Source organism: Trifolium pratense, linkage group LG7 (genome assembly GCF_020283565.1).
Source record: "Trifolium pratense cultivar HEN17-A07 linkage group LG7, ARS_RC_1.1, whole genome shotgun sequence".
In the NCBI taxonomy this organism is placed as follows: Eukaryota; Viridiplantae; Streptophyta; class Magnoliopsida; order Fabales; family Fabaceae; genus Trifolium; species Trifolium pratense.
In genome coordinates this window covers 38,697,221-38,717,091 of record NC_060065.1, presented here as the reverse complement: position 1 = coordinate 38,717,091, position 19,871 = coordinate 38,697,221, and the positions used below count along the sequence as shown (strand labels likewise).

At 31.3% G+C, this 19,871-nt stretch overlaps 1 protein-coding gene and 3 long non-coding RNA genes across 6 annotated transcripts; 2 read left to right on the top strand and 2 right to left on the bottom strand.

Annotated features, from left to right (window-relative positions):
• The first annotated feature begins 2,000 nt into the window (after nucleotides 1-2,000).
• LOC123893886 (myb family transcription factor IPN2) lies at nucleotides 2,001-4,784 on the top strand. Of its 2 annotated transcripts, none has more exons than XM_045943710.1 (6): nucleotides 2,001-2,479; nucleotides 2,583-2,659; nucleotides 3,154-3,220; nucleotides 3,337-3,403; nucleotides 3,628-3,670; nucleotides 3,843-4,784. In XM_045943710.1, exons 1-6 carry the CDS (start codon nucleotides 2,302-2,304, stop codon nucleotides 4,524-4,526), a joined length of 1,116 nt encoding a protein of 371 aa, XP_045799666.1. In that variant the 5' UTR covers nucleotides 2,001-2,301; the 3' UTR covers nucleotides 4,527-4,784. The 2 variants fall into 2 exon arrangements, with proteins under 2 accessions (XP_045799666.1, XP_045799667.1); XM_045943711.1 differs by having other exon boundaries at nucleotides 2,159-2,479; nucleotides 3,154-3,211.
• A 7,886-nt stretch (nucleotides 4,785-12,670) lies between these two features.
• On the bottom strand, nucleotides 12,671-13,264 carry LOC123893885. The gene is made up of 2 exons (XR_006803573.1): nucleotides 13,087-13,264; nucleotides 12,671-12,976 (listed from the first exon to the last, which is right to left on the bottom strand). It is a non-coding gene; the product is annotated as an uncharacterized LOC123893885 (long non-coding RNA).
• Nucleotides 13,265-13,525: 261 nt separating this feature from the next.
• LOC123893884 lies at nucleotides 13,526-16,272 on the top strand. Of its 2 annotated transcripts, none has more exons than XR_006803572.1 (3): nucleotides 13,526-14,704; nucleotides 15,184-15,295; nucleotides 16,214-16,272. It is a non-coding gene; the product is annotated as an uncharacterized LOC123893884 (long non-coding RNA). The 2 variants fall into 2 exon arrangements; XR_006803571.1 differs by lacking the exon at nucleotides 16,214-16,272 and adding an exon at nucleotides 16,036-16,073.
• A 51-nt stretch (nucleotides 16,273-16,323) lies between these two features.
• LOC123893883 lies at nucleotides 16,324-17,300 on the bottom strand. Its single transcript, XR_006803570.1, has 2 exons — nucleotides 16,785-17,300; nucleotides 16,324-16,691 (listed from the first exon to the last, which is right to left on the bottom strand). It is a non-coding gene; the product is annotated as an uncharacterized LOC123893883 (long non-coding RNA).
• Between the last annotated feature and the right edge of the window lie 2,571 nt (nucleotides 17,301-19,871).

Below are 19,871 nucleotides of genomic sequence, written 5' to 3'. Positions count from 1 at the left end.
GAAAGAACAGTTTAAATACCACTTACTAATATTATCGAAACCATTTGAAAATTCTTTTTTTGTAATACCCGCATAGAAATGGGCTAATGACGTAAGTAAAACTAATGCAACAGTAGTATTTATATCATTTGTGGGTACAACTAACTCTCCATGAGGTAAAGACTAGGTATTGCAGAGTGCAACTTGAAGGTTCAAAATAACAATGATTTTGTGATAAAAAACAAGAAAGGGGGGGGGGGGGGGGGGGTGGGGGGGGGGGGGGGGGGGGGTTGAACAACACAATTGTAAAAATATTTTTTTATTAAAACATTTAACTTTGGTATACATAAGAGATGAAGTTAAACCATAAATAATACAAATAAAATAAAATATAAGGAGGACGAAGGAAGAATAGTCATTGATATATGATATAAACTAATTAGGGGAAAATATTTACTAAATGTTTTAGAGGTGTGTTAGGTTGGAGAGATATAATGATTAATTTATTACTATTATTAAATTTTCTAAAATAAATTATGTGTACACATTTAATCCACTTAAATACTACTCCCTCCGTCCCAAATTATAAGGGAAAAAAACTCATTTTTTGCTCTCAAATTATAAGAGAAAAAATTATTTTCAAGAATGTTTTTTTCTTATTTTCATAAAATTAAATGCAAATTGCATTTAATTTCTTCTCTCTCATTTTCTCAATAAACAACAATCAATAAAAGTTATTTTTACATCTTCCTATACAACTTATTCCAAGAAAAACCCAAAAAAACATACTTCAAATTATCATATTTTACTTTTTTTTAATAAGTGTGATTTTTTTTATTTTTTCTTATAATTTGGGACGAAGGGAGTATTAAACAATGAAGTTCTCTATTGTGGGTGCTTCAATATACTCATGTACCCAAAAAAAATATACTCATGTAAAAATTAAATCAATGATAAATGAAAATAAACAATCTCTCAAATATGAGCATATATGATTGAAAACTTTTACATGGTAATGACATAAAGGCAACACTTTCCATTATTACCATGGGAGCTGAGAGACTACTTATATCTTCGTACTAATAATTATGTTAAAAAGGATGTCGTACAACGAAATTCCCCATGCATACATAAACAGCCAAAGAAGAGATTATGTCCATAATAATGCTTTAACCAAACAATGCTCTATATTTTATAGATAGTGTAATCATGAAAACCAAAGTCTCTACATATTCTCCATCATAATCATTACTTGAGGGCCTCCTTCATGGTGCCCAATATATATATACGCATTCAAGATTTAATATGATTTTTTAATGGAAAAGGTAAAAAATTAAGTTTTTTGGTAATAATATAACTATTTTTCTACAATAAATCCACAAATTCATTTCATATCTATCTATATTTGATAATTTTACTTGTGTTGTTTTTAATATTTGTTGTGAAAAACATATCTTTTAAGCACAATTTCATTGTTGACATGTCATCTAAGGAAAATTTCATTGCTGACATGACGAGTTTTTTAACCTTATTCTAAGGATCGCCATTGAAGATCTGAAGAATATTAATCAAATGTTTTATAATTTTTAATTTATTTTTACTAGAAATCGAACTTAAGTTTTCTAGAATAATTCATCTTAATGGGAGTTCATCAATTTCTTGTACAAAAAATTACTAATTTAACGGTTAAATTTATTTCATTAACTCCATATATAGTGAATATTCAAGTATTCTATTTAGATTGATAATACTAGTACCCTTTAGATAAAATTAAACGTCATTTTATATTTTAAATAAATTTTTCCTAGAGATATCAATACACAAAAATATATAATTTGACTAAAAATTTACCAAATATAAATAGTCAAAGGGAAGAATAATCTATAGATCGATTAGCATTAAAATTAAACTCCAAATCTTCTACATAATACTTCTTTGTTATTTCATCTTTTACCATGAGACTATACACTTTTGTGGACACATGCATGATATAGTAATCAATAAGGTGGCAATCTTAGAGTGAGAGAGAAAAAGAGAGAGAGAATAGAGGAGTGAGGTGTCTTTTGACAAAGGTAATAATAAGTATGTTAGAATAATAAACTTTATTTCATTTTTTATAAATAATTAAAACAAAATTCATAATATTAAATACATTCTTTTTAAGTAAGGCTACTAGCTAGTTCTTTCTCATATATGCTTTATACTTGAGAAGTTTAACAAAAACCATTCACTTCTCATTCTCTTCTTCAAAAACGCACCCTATTCTTCCCTATTTTGCATCCGCATTTGTTCTTGAATCTCTGTAGTATTCTCTTCACAGAGATGGAAAGAATGTTCCCTCCAAAGAAGCCTTCAACTATGAATTCACATGATAGACCCATGTGTGTTCAAGGTGACTCAGGACTTGTTCTTACCACCGACCCGAAACCTCGTCTTCGATGGACTGTTGAACTCCATGAACGTTTTGTTGATGCTGTTACTCAACTTGGAGGACCTGATAGTACTATTCATTCACCCTTTTCCTTTCTCATCATCTCTCACATATAATATAACCCTTTTTGTTTATGATGATGACTTATATTTGGATTTCTTGAATTTTTTAGAGGCCACTCCTAAAACTATCATGAGGGTTATGGGTGTCAAGGGTCTCACCCTTTACCATCTCAAGAGCCATCTACAGGTTTGAAACTTTGAATACCAAAAAAAAAAAAAATCATATTTCAGTTCAAGCTTTTTTCTCGACAAAACCTTTATCTTGATTCAGATCATCTCCTCTGATGCAACAAATATTATTCTTTATAAAAAATTGCTATCACATGTAGTGGTATGCTATCTTAGTTAAAAATAATTTTGTTGCACCGATCTGTTGTAGGAGATGATCTGAATCGGTTTGATATGGTTAATTTTTCATGTTGGTTTGGTATGCCATCTTTACATCACTTTTATCCCGACTCAAATCATCTCCTCCGGTGTAGCAAAATTTATTCTTTACAAAAAAATTGCTACCGCATGCAGTAGTATGCTATATTAGTTAAAAATAATTTTGCTACACCGATCTATTTAGGAGATGATCTAAATCGGTTTGATATGGTTAACTTTTTATGTTGGTTTGGTGTCTCTCTCTTAATTGATGTTTCTTTTTTTTCCTTTCTTTTTGTTATTTCTATTACATAGAAATTTAGGCTTGGAAAGCAACCCCACAAGGAATTCAATGATCACTCAATTAAGGATGGTATGAGAGGTGACAAACTTCTTTTCTTTTTAGGGTTTCTCAATTTTTTTGTCTATGAACTTTATGATGTTTTACACAAGATGTACAGTTCTTTTTATATTGACAAAATCTTTTTGCACTGGCAGCTACAGCTTTAGAACTGCAACGAAATACTGCTTCCTCTTCAGCCATGATTGGCCGCAACATGAATGAGTATGCATGCTTAATTCCCTTAATTCTTCCATCATACATGTCTTGTTTTAATTTGATCCAACATGTTTGTGTAGAAAAAAATTGAAGATAATTTTCAAAGTTCTTCTTGCATAAGTTCTTCTTTTGATTCTTTTTTGGGATTATGGGAAATATTTGGTTTTTTGGAATGTATATATGTGTGGGATTGTATGAATAATTAACTAACACATGATTGATCTAATTAGGATGCAAATTGAGGTGCAAAGAAGACTTCATGAGCAGCTTGAGGTAAACACAAAAACTTTATATAAAATCCGAAAATAAATATTGGTATTATATAATTATACATGGATCCTCTACAGTTGACTGTACGGTGCATTCGATGTAGAGGATCCAATTTGTTACAATATTAGTCTTTGCAATGGGCAAGTTCTTACATGGATTTAGGTGTATATTTCAGGTGCAAAAACACCTTCAGCTAAGGATTGAAGCTCAAGGGAAATACATGCAAAGTATATTGGAGAAGGCTTATCAAACCCTTGCCGGCGAAAACATGGCGTCGGCTGCAACTAACCTAAAAGGTGTTGTCGTTGGACCTCATGGAATACCTGAAATGGGACTATTGAAAGAATTTGGCTCACCACTTAGTTTCTCATCTTTTCAAGATCTTGATCTTTTCGGAGGCGGTGGCGGTGATCAACTTGACCTTCAACAAAACATTGAAAAACAAACCCTAGATCATCATGGATTTCTACAAATCAATGATAATCTATGTCTTGGCAAGAAGAGGCCAAACCCTAACAATAACCCTTATAGTGGAAATGGAAAAAGTCCTTTAATGTGGAGTGATGATTTAAGGCTTCAAGATTTAGGAACACCTTCATCATGCTTAGATGATCCTTTCAAAGGTGATCAAATTCAAATTGCACCGCCATCAATGGATAGAGGAAGTGATATTGAAACTATAGATATTTATGATACAAAGCAATTACTTCAAGGTGATATTTTAAATGAAAAGAAATTTGATGCAATGAATAAACTTGAAAGGCCATCACCAAGAAGAGGGCCACTTCATGCTGAAAGAATGAGTCCCATGATTAGTACCGGTTCTATGGCACAAGGTAGAGGCTCACCATTTGGATGAGAAGTATTAATTATCCTTAGTTAATTTTTAGATTATTTGATGATTAATTATGTTTATGTAATTGTTCCTTGTTGTGTAACAACTCTCTTAAGTATGATATGCTAGGGTTTTGAATTCGGTCTTGGAAATCATGAGATCTTATGAGGTATAATGCCTTTGCATGGCAATCCAAAATTTTAATTGTTCTAACTATAATATAATATTTAAAGTACATTTAATGTGCTTAATTAATGTGAGTATTCTCACTTGTATGTTTTAGATTGCATCATTAATTATTGATTTTATATTGAATTTTTGGTTTTGAAAAATTTAGATGAATAGTTTGCATTGCATGTTGTTATGATAGATGAGAAAAACCCGAAGCAAGCATATAAACTTTTCTTCTTTTTATCACCTTGATGGTTTTTCTTTGTACTTTTCTCCTGGGCCCATTTCTACTATTTTTTTATTCTGACACTATGTGTGGAACATTCTCTGCGTCCCTATTAAGCAGTTTTTTAACTTCGATTTTTATTTTTTGAGAAGTGAGATATTTTGTAATACATCAATATCCATAGTGTGACATATATATTATGTCATCATGAAAGCAACTGTTTTTTTGGTAACACATCAAGAAAGAAATTTACTATTATGAGTTGATATTATGAGGTTTTGGAAACATTCATAGTATTAAAATGAAACAATCTATTAGAAATGGAAATATGATCGAGTAACAAATATTTTACTACAAAGATGAAATTTGAGTTTCATTGCATAAATTTTTCTCCAAAATTAAAATATTAATAGGAGTAATGAGATAATCGAAGTAGTAAGAGATTTGGGTCTTTTAAATTGTGGTAAGAGATTTATTAGTGGTTCGATTGTTCAATTTTGTGTATAGAAATTAGTTGAAAGAAGATAATTTATACATTGTGTGTCCAATATATTCTCCTCATGAAAATAATCTTTTGGTAAGATCTCTAATCATTCTTGTACTTCCTATGAGTGAGAGTGAGATCTATTATTTGTTAGGGCCACCATATGTATGTGGAGGTGAATGTATCGGTCCGTCTAAAGCGTGGTTTGGTGGTTAATTATCGCATGTCTGGTTGTCTTCTTCGTCTTGTAAAGGTTGCTTCAGTTTTATCTTTCTCCGACAGTGGCGGTTTCTTGCTTGTCTTATTTCGGTAGTTTTTTTTAGGTTCTTTTCATTTTGTGCTTTATTCTGTCTCGAGTACTCCTTATACTCTTTGATCCTTTGTTTTATGTTTTTAATATATTTTCGCCATTCAAAAATTTAAAATTACAATGGAAATTTCCTAACCGTAATAAGGTAATAAAATAAAATACATATATTATTAAGAGGACTAATGATAGCATTCCATCTCGTATATATACAAAATCTTAAACTAGTAGTTCAAGATACACTGATCAAAAAATTGAGGGCAAGATTCTCCAATAAGTAAATTGATCTAATTATATTCATTGATATTGATAAAAAAAAAAAAAATTAACTTGAGTTTGTTTAGACTTTTGAGGTGATGATTACTTTGTTGAATATACATGCAAGTTATAATTAGCCTTTTTATGCATAAGTTAAACATTAATCATTTGAAGTTAGTTGGTAGTACAAGTTAGTTACACAATGATTGAAAACAAATCTCTCGGGAAAATATAAAAACAACCAAAATAGGTTTCTTATATTTATTTTATTTTATTTATGTTAAAGAAAGACAAATCTTAGAGTACTCAAGGCATATATAAAAAATAGAATATAGAAAGATATTGCAGTGAGAATAGAAGAAAGTTAAAAAGAAAGAATAATCAACTTTAAAAAAATGCCAAGTCATTTTCTAATGAAGAGGTACACTGCCACATGATCTTAGCTTTCTCTTCAAGTTCCTAAGAGATATGAAGTTGAAACCGACAGAGAGTATCTATCTTTCCTCTATATTCTTTGAGAATAACATGATCAAGACAACATGGTTGTATCTTATCATACAAGATTTCACTTGAAAAATTAGTTTCTACCTTCAATTTTTCTCTAATAGGAAATTTCTTTTCTTTATTAACTTTGTTTTAATAAAGTAAAGATTGAATACAACCTTAGTAGACTAACATGTGATGATCTCATACTTTGTTTTAGATTTGAATCTTGAATTTATGTTGGCATAAAAGAAAATATGTAATGGGTTTGGACTAGTGAAAGCATATGCTAGGTTCATCATTCTACTCTTATTGTTGTACAAAATTAATTTCTCTTTTTTGTATTTAAAAGTTTATGTGAGTTGAATTTCGATAGTTCCTCAGGGTTAGGGTAAACCTCGATGCCACTTTAGAGAGTCCTAACAAATATATATGTAGAATGTTTTTACATTGCAGTCATTGAGGTCGCTGACGTGAATGATTTTTAATTTTCATAATCTATACTTATAACTTGCACCATTGTGCTACACTTCACCGTTTAACCACTATAATAGAGTTTTAACTTTCTGTGTAAATACTGATTGAGAGGTGCTTAAATACAAAGTTAAGTGACTATTAAAAGTATGATTTTTCATTAGATATCTAAATTAAAGTACTTTGGAATTTGGGGTGCTGATAAGTTAAGAGACTATTAAACGAACATGTCCAAAATCATCTAATTAGGTTCTTGATGCAATAAAGTTGCGGTCATACATGTGATCAACAATCACACTACAATTGTGGTGCCACATCAATAATATTCAAGTCGCAAATGCTGATGCAGAGTTCAACTTCTTAAATAGATCTCATTCATCTTGAGGGATTAATCGCCATGGAAATACATTGATTTGCTAAAAGATTAACCCCATAAATTTCATTAAGTAATCAAGCAAAAGGAGGATGAGAGATGAAACCCTTTTATATTCATGCAAATCTTATGTAACCAAAAGAGAAAGAGATGTAAAAAAGAAAGGACAATCCTTTTGCTGCCCTATTCTTTAGATAATATGTAGTAATCTTTAGGTACATTAATTTTATTAATACATTTATGAAGACCCTATATGGGTAGCCTTGCCTTCCAGCTTGTTAAAACATAACTTTAAAATAAGTAAATATATATAAACAAGCATACACACATGCATAAACCTTAACCTTGTCTCCATTTCCTTATATGAAAATAGAAACATAACCATGAAGCTTCTCTTTCCTAAGAGATAAAAAATAAAAGGGTGGCGCCAACAACCTTTATTGGTTGCAGAGAAAATTTTAACAAGTTGATAAAAAAAGCTCTCTTGCTCCACTAATGTAGTACTCAGAGACTGAGAGAGAGAGAGAGTGAAAGAAGAAAAAAGCTAATAAAGCCTAAAGGGAATAGGAAGAATACAACGCACTTCCATGCGTGCAGTTATCGAGGAAGCTTCTACCTTTATGTGCATAAAGTTATGAGTCTTAGTAACATTTAAAGGTGAAAGAAGATGCATCATCAAATGTATTACCTTTGTTTTTTGTTTTATTATTACTATTTCAAAGCAATCCTACCCATGTTGATTTAGGATATAGATTTTATATAACTGACAGTGATTTCTTTCTGAAATTAATGTAAGATTGTTGTTCAGTTCAGTCAAGCAAGCACGTTCTTCCATGCACAAGTACTCTCTCCCATCCAAAATATACCGAAAAATTGGTTCAAAAAAATTTATGTATTTGGTTAAAAATTTGGACTAAATACATCAATTTTCTTTGACTAATTTTTCCTTATATTTTGAATAGAGGGAGTATATCACTAGCAATTTCTTTTTCTTCACTAAATCATTAATAATTTGTTATCACTTCCTGTAATATGAAGACTCTCTCATTTTAACAACTAGGCCTCTCACTGAACAAAGATGATGATGCGGCATGCTGAGTTGGCTATTTTTATTTTTTCCATTTATTTTAATTCCACCAGTATTATTTATTAATTAACACCTATTAAAAAAATAAAAACATAATAAAATATAATTAAAAATAAAAAGAAAACCCCTTAAAAAATTGAAATCCAATATCTACATAAGAGGGTTTGGAGATTTGTTTATCCTCCTCGCCTTAATCAACAACAACACTCTATGTTCCTTAAAAAAACCACATTAAAGCAAAACCCATCAAAGCAAAAACCCTAAATTATATAGAAACCTCAAAATAAAAAAGGAAAAAACAAAAATTTTAGATAAAACACTTATGAAAAAGCCTCTAACTAAATAGGAGCCGCTCATTGCCCAAAACACCAAACTACCAAAAGAAAGAGACATGGTGGGATGGGTAGCTCAACTGCTAAAGGTTAAGGACTAGGAGGTCTTGGGTTCCAGTCCTGCCAAAGAAGAAAAATTAACATAACATTGTAATACTAACAACTAACATTATTTATAAAAAAACCAAAAGAAAGAGACAGAAAAATGAGATCGCCATGATATGGGGACGAAGAGCAGGCTCACTCTCCATCAAAACTCATGATCATTATCACACAAGACTATAAATTCCAAGACTAAATAAGTCGCACTTCCCACTCAAAAGGAGCAGGGGTTCTCGGGGGATATTGCCAATTCCTCCACTTTCAAGATAGAAATTTTCTCAGATAGAATTACATGATATAGGAATTTGATTACCGGTTGGATTCTCAGATAGAATTGACACAATGCAAGACGAGTTTATTTTCGTGCTCTAGACTTTTAATCAACTAGCTAGACTTTTTTAGACTACTCACCTTTAAGTTGTCCGTAAAATAAATCAATATAATCAATGTGTGTTACATTCTATTATATGATGTGTATTAATATTTTGAATATAAGTAGTATTTGAAATGATCGACTCTAAACAGGTTCTCCATAACTACATTCTATTGTAATTGCTAATTGGTTATGCAATGTGAATTGTTTGCATGTGTGCTTTTAAAGTATTCTCGTGATGAGTATTTGGTGAATACATGTTACTTTTTACGTATATAATTTAATGAAATAAATGTGTTGACATGTTAGTGTGAATACAAATTTACATATGCTAAATTGTTGCATATGCATATATAGCAATTATATCAGATGGAGACTACACATAGTTTCAGGGAAAAAACTAGTTCGCAAAGAGAGTTAGAATGAATTCATTCGAAAGTGAAAGATCAACTGATGGAGCAATTTGGATTGAATGAAAATCTTAAAAAGAGAGAGGAGAAAACAAGTTCTTCTGTACACAGAAGCAACAGAGGGAGAAAAATTCCTCTTAGAAAAAACCCTGTTTATTCCATTTGGAAGGAACATCAACGCTTCAGATCAAAGGAAATCAAAATAAAATCCAACAGTCCAGACAATAGCTTGGAAAACCGCAAGTACTTCTGTAGTCTAGGGGCATCACTTAATTAGAACCTACACTCGAGTGGGAGACAAGCACATTAAATGCTCACTCAAATATCCCATTGTTGCCGTCAAAAGTGCCACGTCACAAGACACTTGTTACATGGAGATTTAAAGGGGACCCAAGGGTCCCTAAATATAACGGATAACTATGAGAACAAAACATTCCCAACGATCCTTGACGGACTTCAAGTTCCGCCTAAAGCCAAACTATGTCATCATCACAACTAAAGCTTTGTCAACAGACAAAGACAAGTATTTCACCAAAACCACGCTCAGTCACTTATGATACATTTTGCACATAGTATTACGTATCCATTTTATATTTCTCAGGACTTGCATATCGAAACAAACAACGTGCCATACTGGGTATTGTTGATGGAACTCGTAATTCTAGACATAAATATCCCTGCTATATTCATAGCAAGAACTTGAGGGGAAACCCTGGACTGGGCTGAAGCCCAATACACCCGAGCCCAATAGAAAGATGAGGCGCAAAACTTCAATACATGTTACCAAGCTTTGGATAACTCCACCAAGACAAGGACGTGCACGTTCTAAGGAGCGCATGGCTCCGGCCAATAGAAATCCAGTATAGTACTAAAACAATACTATTCTTAGCCCCACCAACGTAGTGGAATTGCCACTCTCCAAGTATAATCATGCAAGGTTTTGCCTATAAATACACATATCTCAAACACCTCTGGTACGCAAGATTCATCCAATTTTCTTAGCATTTCCCCCATTCAAATATTGACTTGAGCATTGAAGTGTTAACATTTTTGCAGGTACCTTTCCCCTTCGTGCCTGAAGCTCATAGTCACCACATTCTACCACATAACCTTGCTGTTGGAACCATCCCGTTCTGCATGTCCAGATAAGGGGCATAACCACTAGTTCAACATCTCACAAGATATCTGATCCTAAGTATTAGCTCACGCGAAAAAATGTATATCTATAAAGAAAATTACATTAAAGAAGATAAAGACTATGCAATTGCCATTACACAATATCCACTGATTCACATATGTAGCATCTCAACTTTTTCCTACACCTACAATGGAATGCAAAAAATATTAGCTAAGCTTAAAGTTATGACAAATCAACTAGACTAGCACTTGTCTTAATTAAACAGAACATGTGAAGATCTAGAATGGAGATGTGGGGTTTTTACTCCACCTCCTAATTTCATCTCGTCCAATTCATACCAAATATGTTTGGCATGTATGCATGCATGTCGTTGCAACTTTTTGGTGTGCTTGTTTGTTTTGCTACTGTGATTGGCTGTTTGGGCTCTTCGACTCTTGTAAATTCCTATGTACTTCTTGTAATAAGTGGCTGAATTAAGTTATTTACCTATTGTGTAGGTGTTCAATGATCCCACGACATTAACAGAGGAAGATTGTATGATTTATGAAATCGTTGGGCAACTTGTTTTCTTGACCTATATAATCCTGAGGTAGATTATGGTATGCCGATGAGAAAGTTTAGGAGTTAGCTAGGTTTGTGTGAAGTTACAATGAATTAGTATTAATTATGATGTTTTGATTTGTATTTTGAATGTTCAATGGTTGTATTTTAATGACATTATTACTATGTTGAATGTTGAATTTGGTTATGGATGTTGAATGTTGTTGAATTTTTAGTGTCAAATTCTTAATGCAAGTTATGTTATATTGCTGGCATGTGGGTTAGATTTTTTTAATAAAATTAAAGGATTTTTTTTTTTGATAATGAAAATTAAAGGATTTAAAATATTATAAAAAATTGCAGGATTTTGAAAAATAAATAAATAAAGTGACGATTTACATCTGGTGGAAAGCTTGGCCATATGTAAAAGGTCCAATTAAAATTTTTTTAAAAAAAAATTGATAAAATGGTTTGTGTCAGATGTAAAACGTGTATACTTACTATATCTTTTGCGTCTACATCTGACCTTGGCCAGATGTAAAATGCGTTTTTGGCCAGATATAAAAAGTATTTTTTTTCTACCAGTGGCATACTTGGTTGAGTTGGAAGAAAAATATGATAAGCTTGAATTGGAGGCCAGGAAAATACCTCCAGAGATAAAATGAAGAAGACGGTTTGAACCATATTATTTGCTACCTTATTTTATTATACCAATAGCTTTAAAGTAGAAAAATAATAATTGCAATGTCCATGAAACTAGAAAAAAAGAAATAAATATAAAATACATTTACTTTATACCACCATAATAATTAGAAGACACCATATATATGATCACATTTAGGACTTATTATTACATAGATATTATGCTAGCTTGATCACTTATTCATCAATTTAAGGCATTTTGTCCTAGTTTTTCAAACAGTGACACCAAGTATCAACACACTTCAGATACAAATCAGGAGCGCATTTGTATTTTTCTTGGCATTGTGTTTCATCTACACAATCAATATATTCTACAATATAAAAAATTGAAGAAATTAATAATACTGCATCTATATATGGTGGAACGCTTGGCCATATGTAAAAGGTCTAATTAAAATTTTAAAAAAAAATTGATAAAATGATGTGTGTCATATGTAAAACGTGTATACTTACTATATCTTTTGCGTCTACATCTGACCTTGGTCAGATGTAAAATGGGTTTTTAGCCAGATATAAAAAGTATTTTTTTTACTAGTGACATACTAGGTTGAGTTGGAAGAAAAATATGATAAGCTTGAATTGGAGGCCAGGAAAATACCTCCAGAGATAAAATGAAGAAGACGGTTTGAACCATATTATTTGCTACCTTATTTTATTATAACAATAGCTTTAAAGTAGAAAAATAATAATTGCAAAGTCCATGAAAAATAGAAAAAAGAAATAAATATAAAATACATTTACTTGATACCACCATAATAATTAGATGACACCATATATATATATGATCACATTTAGGACTTATTATTACATAGATATTATGCTAGCAAGCTTGATAACTTATTCATCAATTTTTACATAGATATTATGCTAGCTTGATCACTTATTCATCAATTTAAGGCATTTTGTCCTAGTTTTTCAAACAGTGACACCAAGTATCAACACACTTCAGATACAAATCAGGAGCGCATTTGTATTTTTCTTGGCATTGTGTTTCATCTACACAATCAATATATTCTACAATATAAAAAATTGAAGAAATTAATAATACTTCATCTATATATAAAAAACATTGTGTAAAAACACAGAATATGGAAGGAAATTTGCATGGTAAAAATATGACTTACCGGCAATGTTCGTTGCAAAAAGGAATAAAGAAGTAAATAGCAACATAGCATATATAAACTTGAGAACTGCTACCATATTTTCTGTACTTTTAATATAACAAATAGAATAAGATTTGATTCATTTATAAACCTCACCATCTCATAAAGAAATATTTTTTTGTAGCACTTAAGGAGTTGTAAAAACTCTTCATAAAATAAAAATAATTATCAAATGACTCTTAAGTAATTAAATATATTGTGTTTATCCCTTCAGATAACTTACCAAGGAAATAAAGGTTAATTAAAACACTATTTAATCGTAAAAAATTGAAATTTTTAACGAACTTTGAATTGTTTTGTTAACCTTTCATGATAGGAAAGGAATAAAACTGTTGGACCACGGAAAAGTTTTTTTTCTAGTTGGGCCATGGGAAAGTTATATGTAGGAATAATGTAATAATCGGGTGAAAATACTCGTATGCGTAAGTTGAATTTATTGTATGATATGTAACACTATCTACTTTACCCATGGACCAGACAGGGTTCCCTAGTGTTAAAATAAATTATTTTAGTTAAGGCAATTTTTGGTCTATAATGTTTTCAAAAATGCATTGAAACTTAGTAAACTTCTCAAATTAAAGCATTTTGAACTTTGCATGATTTCCGGAATATATGCACCGGTGCAGAGAAACTTTGAACCGGTACATAGCTAATGAACTGTAAATCCATATCTTTTCAGTTTTATTCACTACTAGAAAAAAGACTTTTGGATAAGGGATTCCACTACTGATATGTGAATACCAGTAGTGAAACACAATTGACCAAAGGATTCCACTACGGATATTTGAATACCAGTAGTGAAAAGTTTATAGACAAGGGATTTCACTACTGGTTTTCTTAAATCAGTAGTGAAAAGTAGACACGGTGGCAATGTTGTAATTACGTTGAAATTTATTTTAATTGGATTTCACTACTAATTTGGTTTTCCACGGTAGTTAAATCCCTTAACTTAGAATGTATACGCGCAATGTTCATTTGTTCCTTCAATTCATTCCCAAAATGTATACGCTCGCGCAGTCGTCTTCTTCGTCATTCCCACAAATCCCAAATCCCTAAATCGTTAAATCCCTAAATCGTTAGTTGCTATGATTATTAAATCCCAAATCCCTAATTCTCTTTGAAATCCCTAAATCCCAAATTCCTAAATCGTTTTCATTCTTCTTCACAGCAAACACATAAAATTCTTCATTCTTCTCTTTGAAACCCTAAATCCCTAAATCGTCTTCTTCTCTTTGAAACCCCAAACCATGTTCTTCATTCTTCGTGTTCTGGAAGCGTGTTTTTCATTCGTCGTGTTCTCAGGTACTTGTTTTTTCTCATTATGTGCTACTGAGTGTATAAGACTCTATGAACCTTTCAAGAATGTTTCTTCTGTTAACGAACCGTTTGTTATTTCTAATCTTCCTGGTGAGATTAAAATCACGAGGTCGCAGATACCTCCTTTTGAGAGTTTGAAGGAAATTAAAGGAATGGGAGGGTCGAAGATTGACACGAAGGGAAAAACTAACAAGTCTACTAAAGAGGTCTTGGATGATCCCATTCTTATGAGAAATATGCATGGGGCCAAGATGAACTTCAGGTATGGTGAATGATCTATTAGGAACATTCAGCCTTTTACTTTTTATTTTTAATTGAATAATGGTTTTATGGGTATTTTTCATTGTTGGTTTCTTATGATATGCCCAAAGTTTCTGCTGTCCTATATGTTTAGCTTCTTTTCATAGATATAAAATAATAATGTGGGATTTAATTCACTCATATTTTTGCTCTAAGGCCAAAACACAACAATTCTGTGAATGGACGATACTATTTGAACAAGTTCTGATGCCATCAAATATCCCTGTGTTTTGTTTCATTGCATAATGATCTAATGGAGACATTATTATTTGGGGAAACATGTGTTATGTGTTCTAGTACTGATTGCATGTTCTTTAATGGTACATGATATGTATTGGTTTCATGGTTTGTTTTTGCGCAGAATAATCAAAATCTTTGCTCTTCAATTTTACATTTTTTCACAATTAATGTTTTTTTTTTTTTTTTTGCTGTTGCTACCAGCCACAATCAAAGAGTGTGTCAATAGCTTTGGAGGTCTTGGAGAAACTTTAATCGATTCTCTGGATATTCTATACATTATGGGCCTCGATGAACAGTTTCAGAAAGCCCGAGAGTGAGTGTAATCTTTGATGTTTTCTCTCCCAACCCCCTCAATTCTTTTCTACCCCCTGAATTTCCGTTTTTGCCCCTGGGGAGTACTGCGGTTTATACGAACCGAAATAAGCTGACATGCTGATAAATTTTGGTAACCACTTACCGAAATCTGGGACATTTCGGTTCGCAGGTACCGAAACAATTATTTCGGTAAAATTCTACCGAAAATGGCCTAATTCCAGCGACCAACGTACTGAAATCTATGACATTTCGGTTCGCAGATACCGAACAAGCTGACGTTCGTTTTTTGTGTACCAAAAACGCTAATGTTCGGTTTGCAGTTACCGAAATGGTCTAATATTTAGCTTCGGTGAATACGAACCGAAGTTTTTTGGCAAAAATGTTTCAAACCGCAAGGGGCAAACTTGGATTTTTGGGGGGTAAAAAAGAATTGAGGGGGGTTGGGAGAGAAACCATCGTAATCTTTTACCCTGCATATGAAGACATGATTGTTATTGTTTTCTGCTTCCACCACACCTCTATATTTGTTTGGAATCAAAATTGATCAAGTTGTTTCTAATGTTTTATTTGGCAAAGGTTCTTGCATATAGACTAGAAATTCCATTTTATTTTGTTTTCTATTTTTCTCTTTCTTTTAATTTCATTGTTGTTCTAGATGAACATTTCATGCTTATGGTTTTTAACTTGTATGGTTTGATTCTGATACATGTATTTATTGTCCTATTTAACTCTTCATAGCATCAAATGGATTATGCTAGTTGAGCTGACGTCATGTTATCTTATATTTTGTATAAAATTTAGTTTTTTTTTTTATGTTTTCAGTTGTTAGCTCAATTTACTATTAATCTCTTAGATTTTGTAATCCTATTATGTATTCGGACGATATGTATTGAAAATTTATTGTTTCCTGATTCAGTTATGTACACTCTTGTCAATATTCTAGATAAATCGATATGAGACGCGCGTTATAAATTCAAGACAATGTTTATTTCCTTTGAAATTGTTATCCATTCATACTTTTGATAATTGTTGTGTGAAGTTTTTAAATTAATTTCACTGCATGTTATTAAGTAATTATTGACTATCTTTAATGACCATATTTCATTTCACTACAATCATCTTATTAGAGAGTACAAAAACGATAACTACAAGGTTTATGAAATTAGGAAGAAAAAAAAAATACATTTATTTGGTTCCACAATAATAATTTTATAACAACTAATGGATTAATATTGCGGATGCGATATAAGGTCTTGGTGTACTCTCTTTGATCTTGTACTTATAGAACTAGTGCTGTTTTATACATTGACACCGATTATTTAGACATATCATACCACAATTTGCACAACACTTAGCACTTTCACAATCGAAGTCACTAATACATCCCGAAAATGCTGCAATCAAGAAAGAGAATAAAATAATGTTTCTAAAACTAGACAAAATATTGTGTACAAACGACAAATTAATCAAAGAAGTAAATGACTTACCATCAACATTCATTATAATAAGTATTAGAGAAAGAAATAGAAACATAGCATAAATCAACTTGTATATCGCAACCATATTTTCCTCTCTTTTTATTTTTTTTAGTAAACTTTCCTCTCTTTTTATGTTACACATAAAACAAGATTTGATCACTTTTATAATATGTGAATCTCATGCACTCCTTAAAATAATTTTAAAAAATCGCACATATGAAGTTGTAAAACACACTAAAATCAATATTATTATCAAATTATGTTAATTAAATCAATGTATTGTCTTTGTCCCTCTAAGATACTTAGTAACGAGGTCATTTAAAAAACCGTCGAATCATAATATTTCATAATTTTAACTAAATTTGTCTAACCTTTTCATGACAATAAATGGATAAAAAGAATTTTGGACCTCGCAAAGTTATATGTATGAGGAATGTAACAATGGGGCGAAAACATGACTAATTCTAACATGGACCATTGCCTCATATGGTCCATGATGGTTCAATTGATCAGACTGGGTTCAACTGAGATTGAACCGTTAAATATATATATTTTAATTAATATATAAATAAAAATATATAAATAATGACTCGATATTCCTTAGTTTCACACATTAAAAACATAAAATATCATAAAGTAAATATATAATCAAATAAAAAATAGGCAAAATTACACCAGAAGTCTTTTATCTTATTTATTTATAACACTTTGCTCCTTTATCTTTTATTTGTAACATATAGGTCCTTTATATTTTAAAACATGCACAATCATGTCCTTTTTTCTATTTTTTATTTAAAAATGTTGATGTGACGATGACTTGGCAGTAATGTCACTATTTTTTTATTATTTAAAAATGCATGTCCTTTGGAGGGGAGGCGTGGGTGTGGCAGCGACAGTTGAGGGCATGAGAGGAGGAGATGTTGGGGCTGTGTCAGACCTTACTTCTTAATATTTTCTTGCAAGAACAATTTTTGGATAGGTGGCAGTGGCGGCCTGATCTAGATAAAGGCAACAATGTTTGTGGTGCGCATATAAGCTCTTGACGGCCCAAGATGCGGTTACTTTGAATGTTGTGGCAGGTCTCATTTGGCATACTCAAGTTCCTTTGAAGATTTCCATTTTTCCTTGGTGACTCTTGTGAGATAGGTTAACCCACCAAAGCAAACCTGGTCTCTCAAGGCATTTTATCTCCGGCGGCTCATTATTGTGTTTCGGGATGTGGAGCGATCGAATCGGCTCAGCATTTGTTCGTCTCCAGCAGCACTTTCGGTGATCTTTGGTCTCTTGTTAGCTCTTGGATTGACTCCTCATTGATGAATGTTCAGACTCTTTCAGATCATTTCATTCAGTTCACTACTTCAACGGGTAGTTTTCGAGCATGACGTTCCTTCATGCAACTCATATGGCTCCCTTGTGTGTGGGTTATGTGGAATGAACGAAATCGTAGATTGTTTAGCGGCTCCGCAAACTAATTACATCACATGTTGAAAAAGATCTAGACGTTTTCCTATAGGTGGTTGAAAGCGACAAGTAGTAGCTTTGAACTGCCATAGCTGATGGTCTAGTCCTATGTTTTGTTTGGGCCTTGTATAGTTTTTGTATTTTGGCACATCTTATGCTAAGGAGCCTTCTTGCTTATATATATATATATATATATATATATATATATATATATATATATATATATATATATATATATATATATATATATATATATATATATATATTGTTAAAAGAAAAAAGACTTTCTAATTTTCTATATATTTATTTATAAGCAAGCAAATCATCCAAGTCTGTTAGAAAAATTAAACGTTAAATGAAATATAAATTGAAGGGTGAGATAATTCATATGTATAACAATATTATGATATAACAAAATTATATAATTGGAGACCATAAAAATTAACTTTCAATTTAACTATTAAAGATATTCTAAAATTTGGTTGGGGTGGAAAGAAAATGTGATAAGCCTGAATAGGAGGCTGAGAAAATATATCTAGAGATAAAAAAAAAAAAAAACTAATAAATATTATTTGTTATCTTAGTTTATTATTACAATTGTCTTAGTACAAAAACTAATTGCAAGGTTCATGAAAAATAGAAAAAATTAAATAAATATAAAATACATTTACTTGGTAGCACCATAATATTTAAATGACAACACGATAGAATATAGTAGAGAAGGGATATTGCATAGGTCTTTTGCTAGCTTGATAACTTATTCATCAATTCAAGGCAATTGTGTAGTCTCTTAGATTTGTACTCATGGTATCATATGAAACATTTACACCGATTATTAATACACTTCATTACACAATGAGGAGCAACCATATTTTGACATTCTTTATCAGAACGACATTCAACAAGTGCAGCTATAAAAAAATAGAATAAAATAATATTACTAAATGTATACAAAACATTGTGTACAAATAAGAAGTATAGAAGGAAATTTGAAGGGTAAAAAAATAGCTTACCGTCAATGTTCGTTGCAAAAAGGAATAAAGAAATAAATAGGAACATTGCATATATAAACTTGAGAATTGCAGCCATATTTTTCCCTCTTTTAATGTAATAAATAGAACAACATTTAATCACTTTATAAAGTTCATCAGCAAAAATAAAAATAATTATTAAATGTCTCTTAAGTAAATAAAATGTTGTGTTTGTCCCTTTAGGAAACTTGCTAAGGAAGTTAAGGTAAAAAAACTATTTAAACATACATATTGGAATTTTTAACAAAATTTAATTTGTTTTTTTAACCTTTTCATGATAGGAAAGGATCATGGAAAAGTTATATGTAGGAATAATTTAATAATTGGGTGTATTTACACACAAGTTCAATACTATATATTGTATGCTCACTTCTATTGAATTATTTACTATAGTTTCTCACTCACCTATGAATTCTATGATTATTTTAAGAATAATTGGTAGTTTAAAGGCATTATGTGTGAGATGACCTGAATGCGTGTTTATAAAGTGAGAGTAATCATCACCTTCCAAGTCGGTAATTTGTAGAGACGAGTTAGGCCTAATAACCAATTCTCTGATGGTATATCAGAGCTTCTCCACGATCCGTTGGGCCACCTGTTATCG

Bases quoted from the DNA above. Each gene is read 5' to 3' on its own strand.
- LOC123893886 (XM_045943710.1), top strand. From the start codon at position 2,302: ATGGAAAGAATGTTCCCTCCAAAGAAGCCTTCAACTATGAATTCACAT. The intron at 2,660-3,153 runs GTTTGAAACTTT...TCTATTACATAG, and splicing joins ATCTCAAGAGCCATCTACAG to AAATTTAGGCTTGGAAAGCA. The intron at 3,404-3,627 runs GTATGCATGCTT...TGATCTAATTAG, and splicing joins ATTGGCCGCAACATGAATGA to GATGCAAATTGAGGTGCAAA.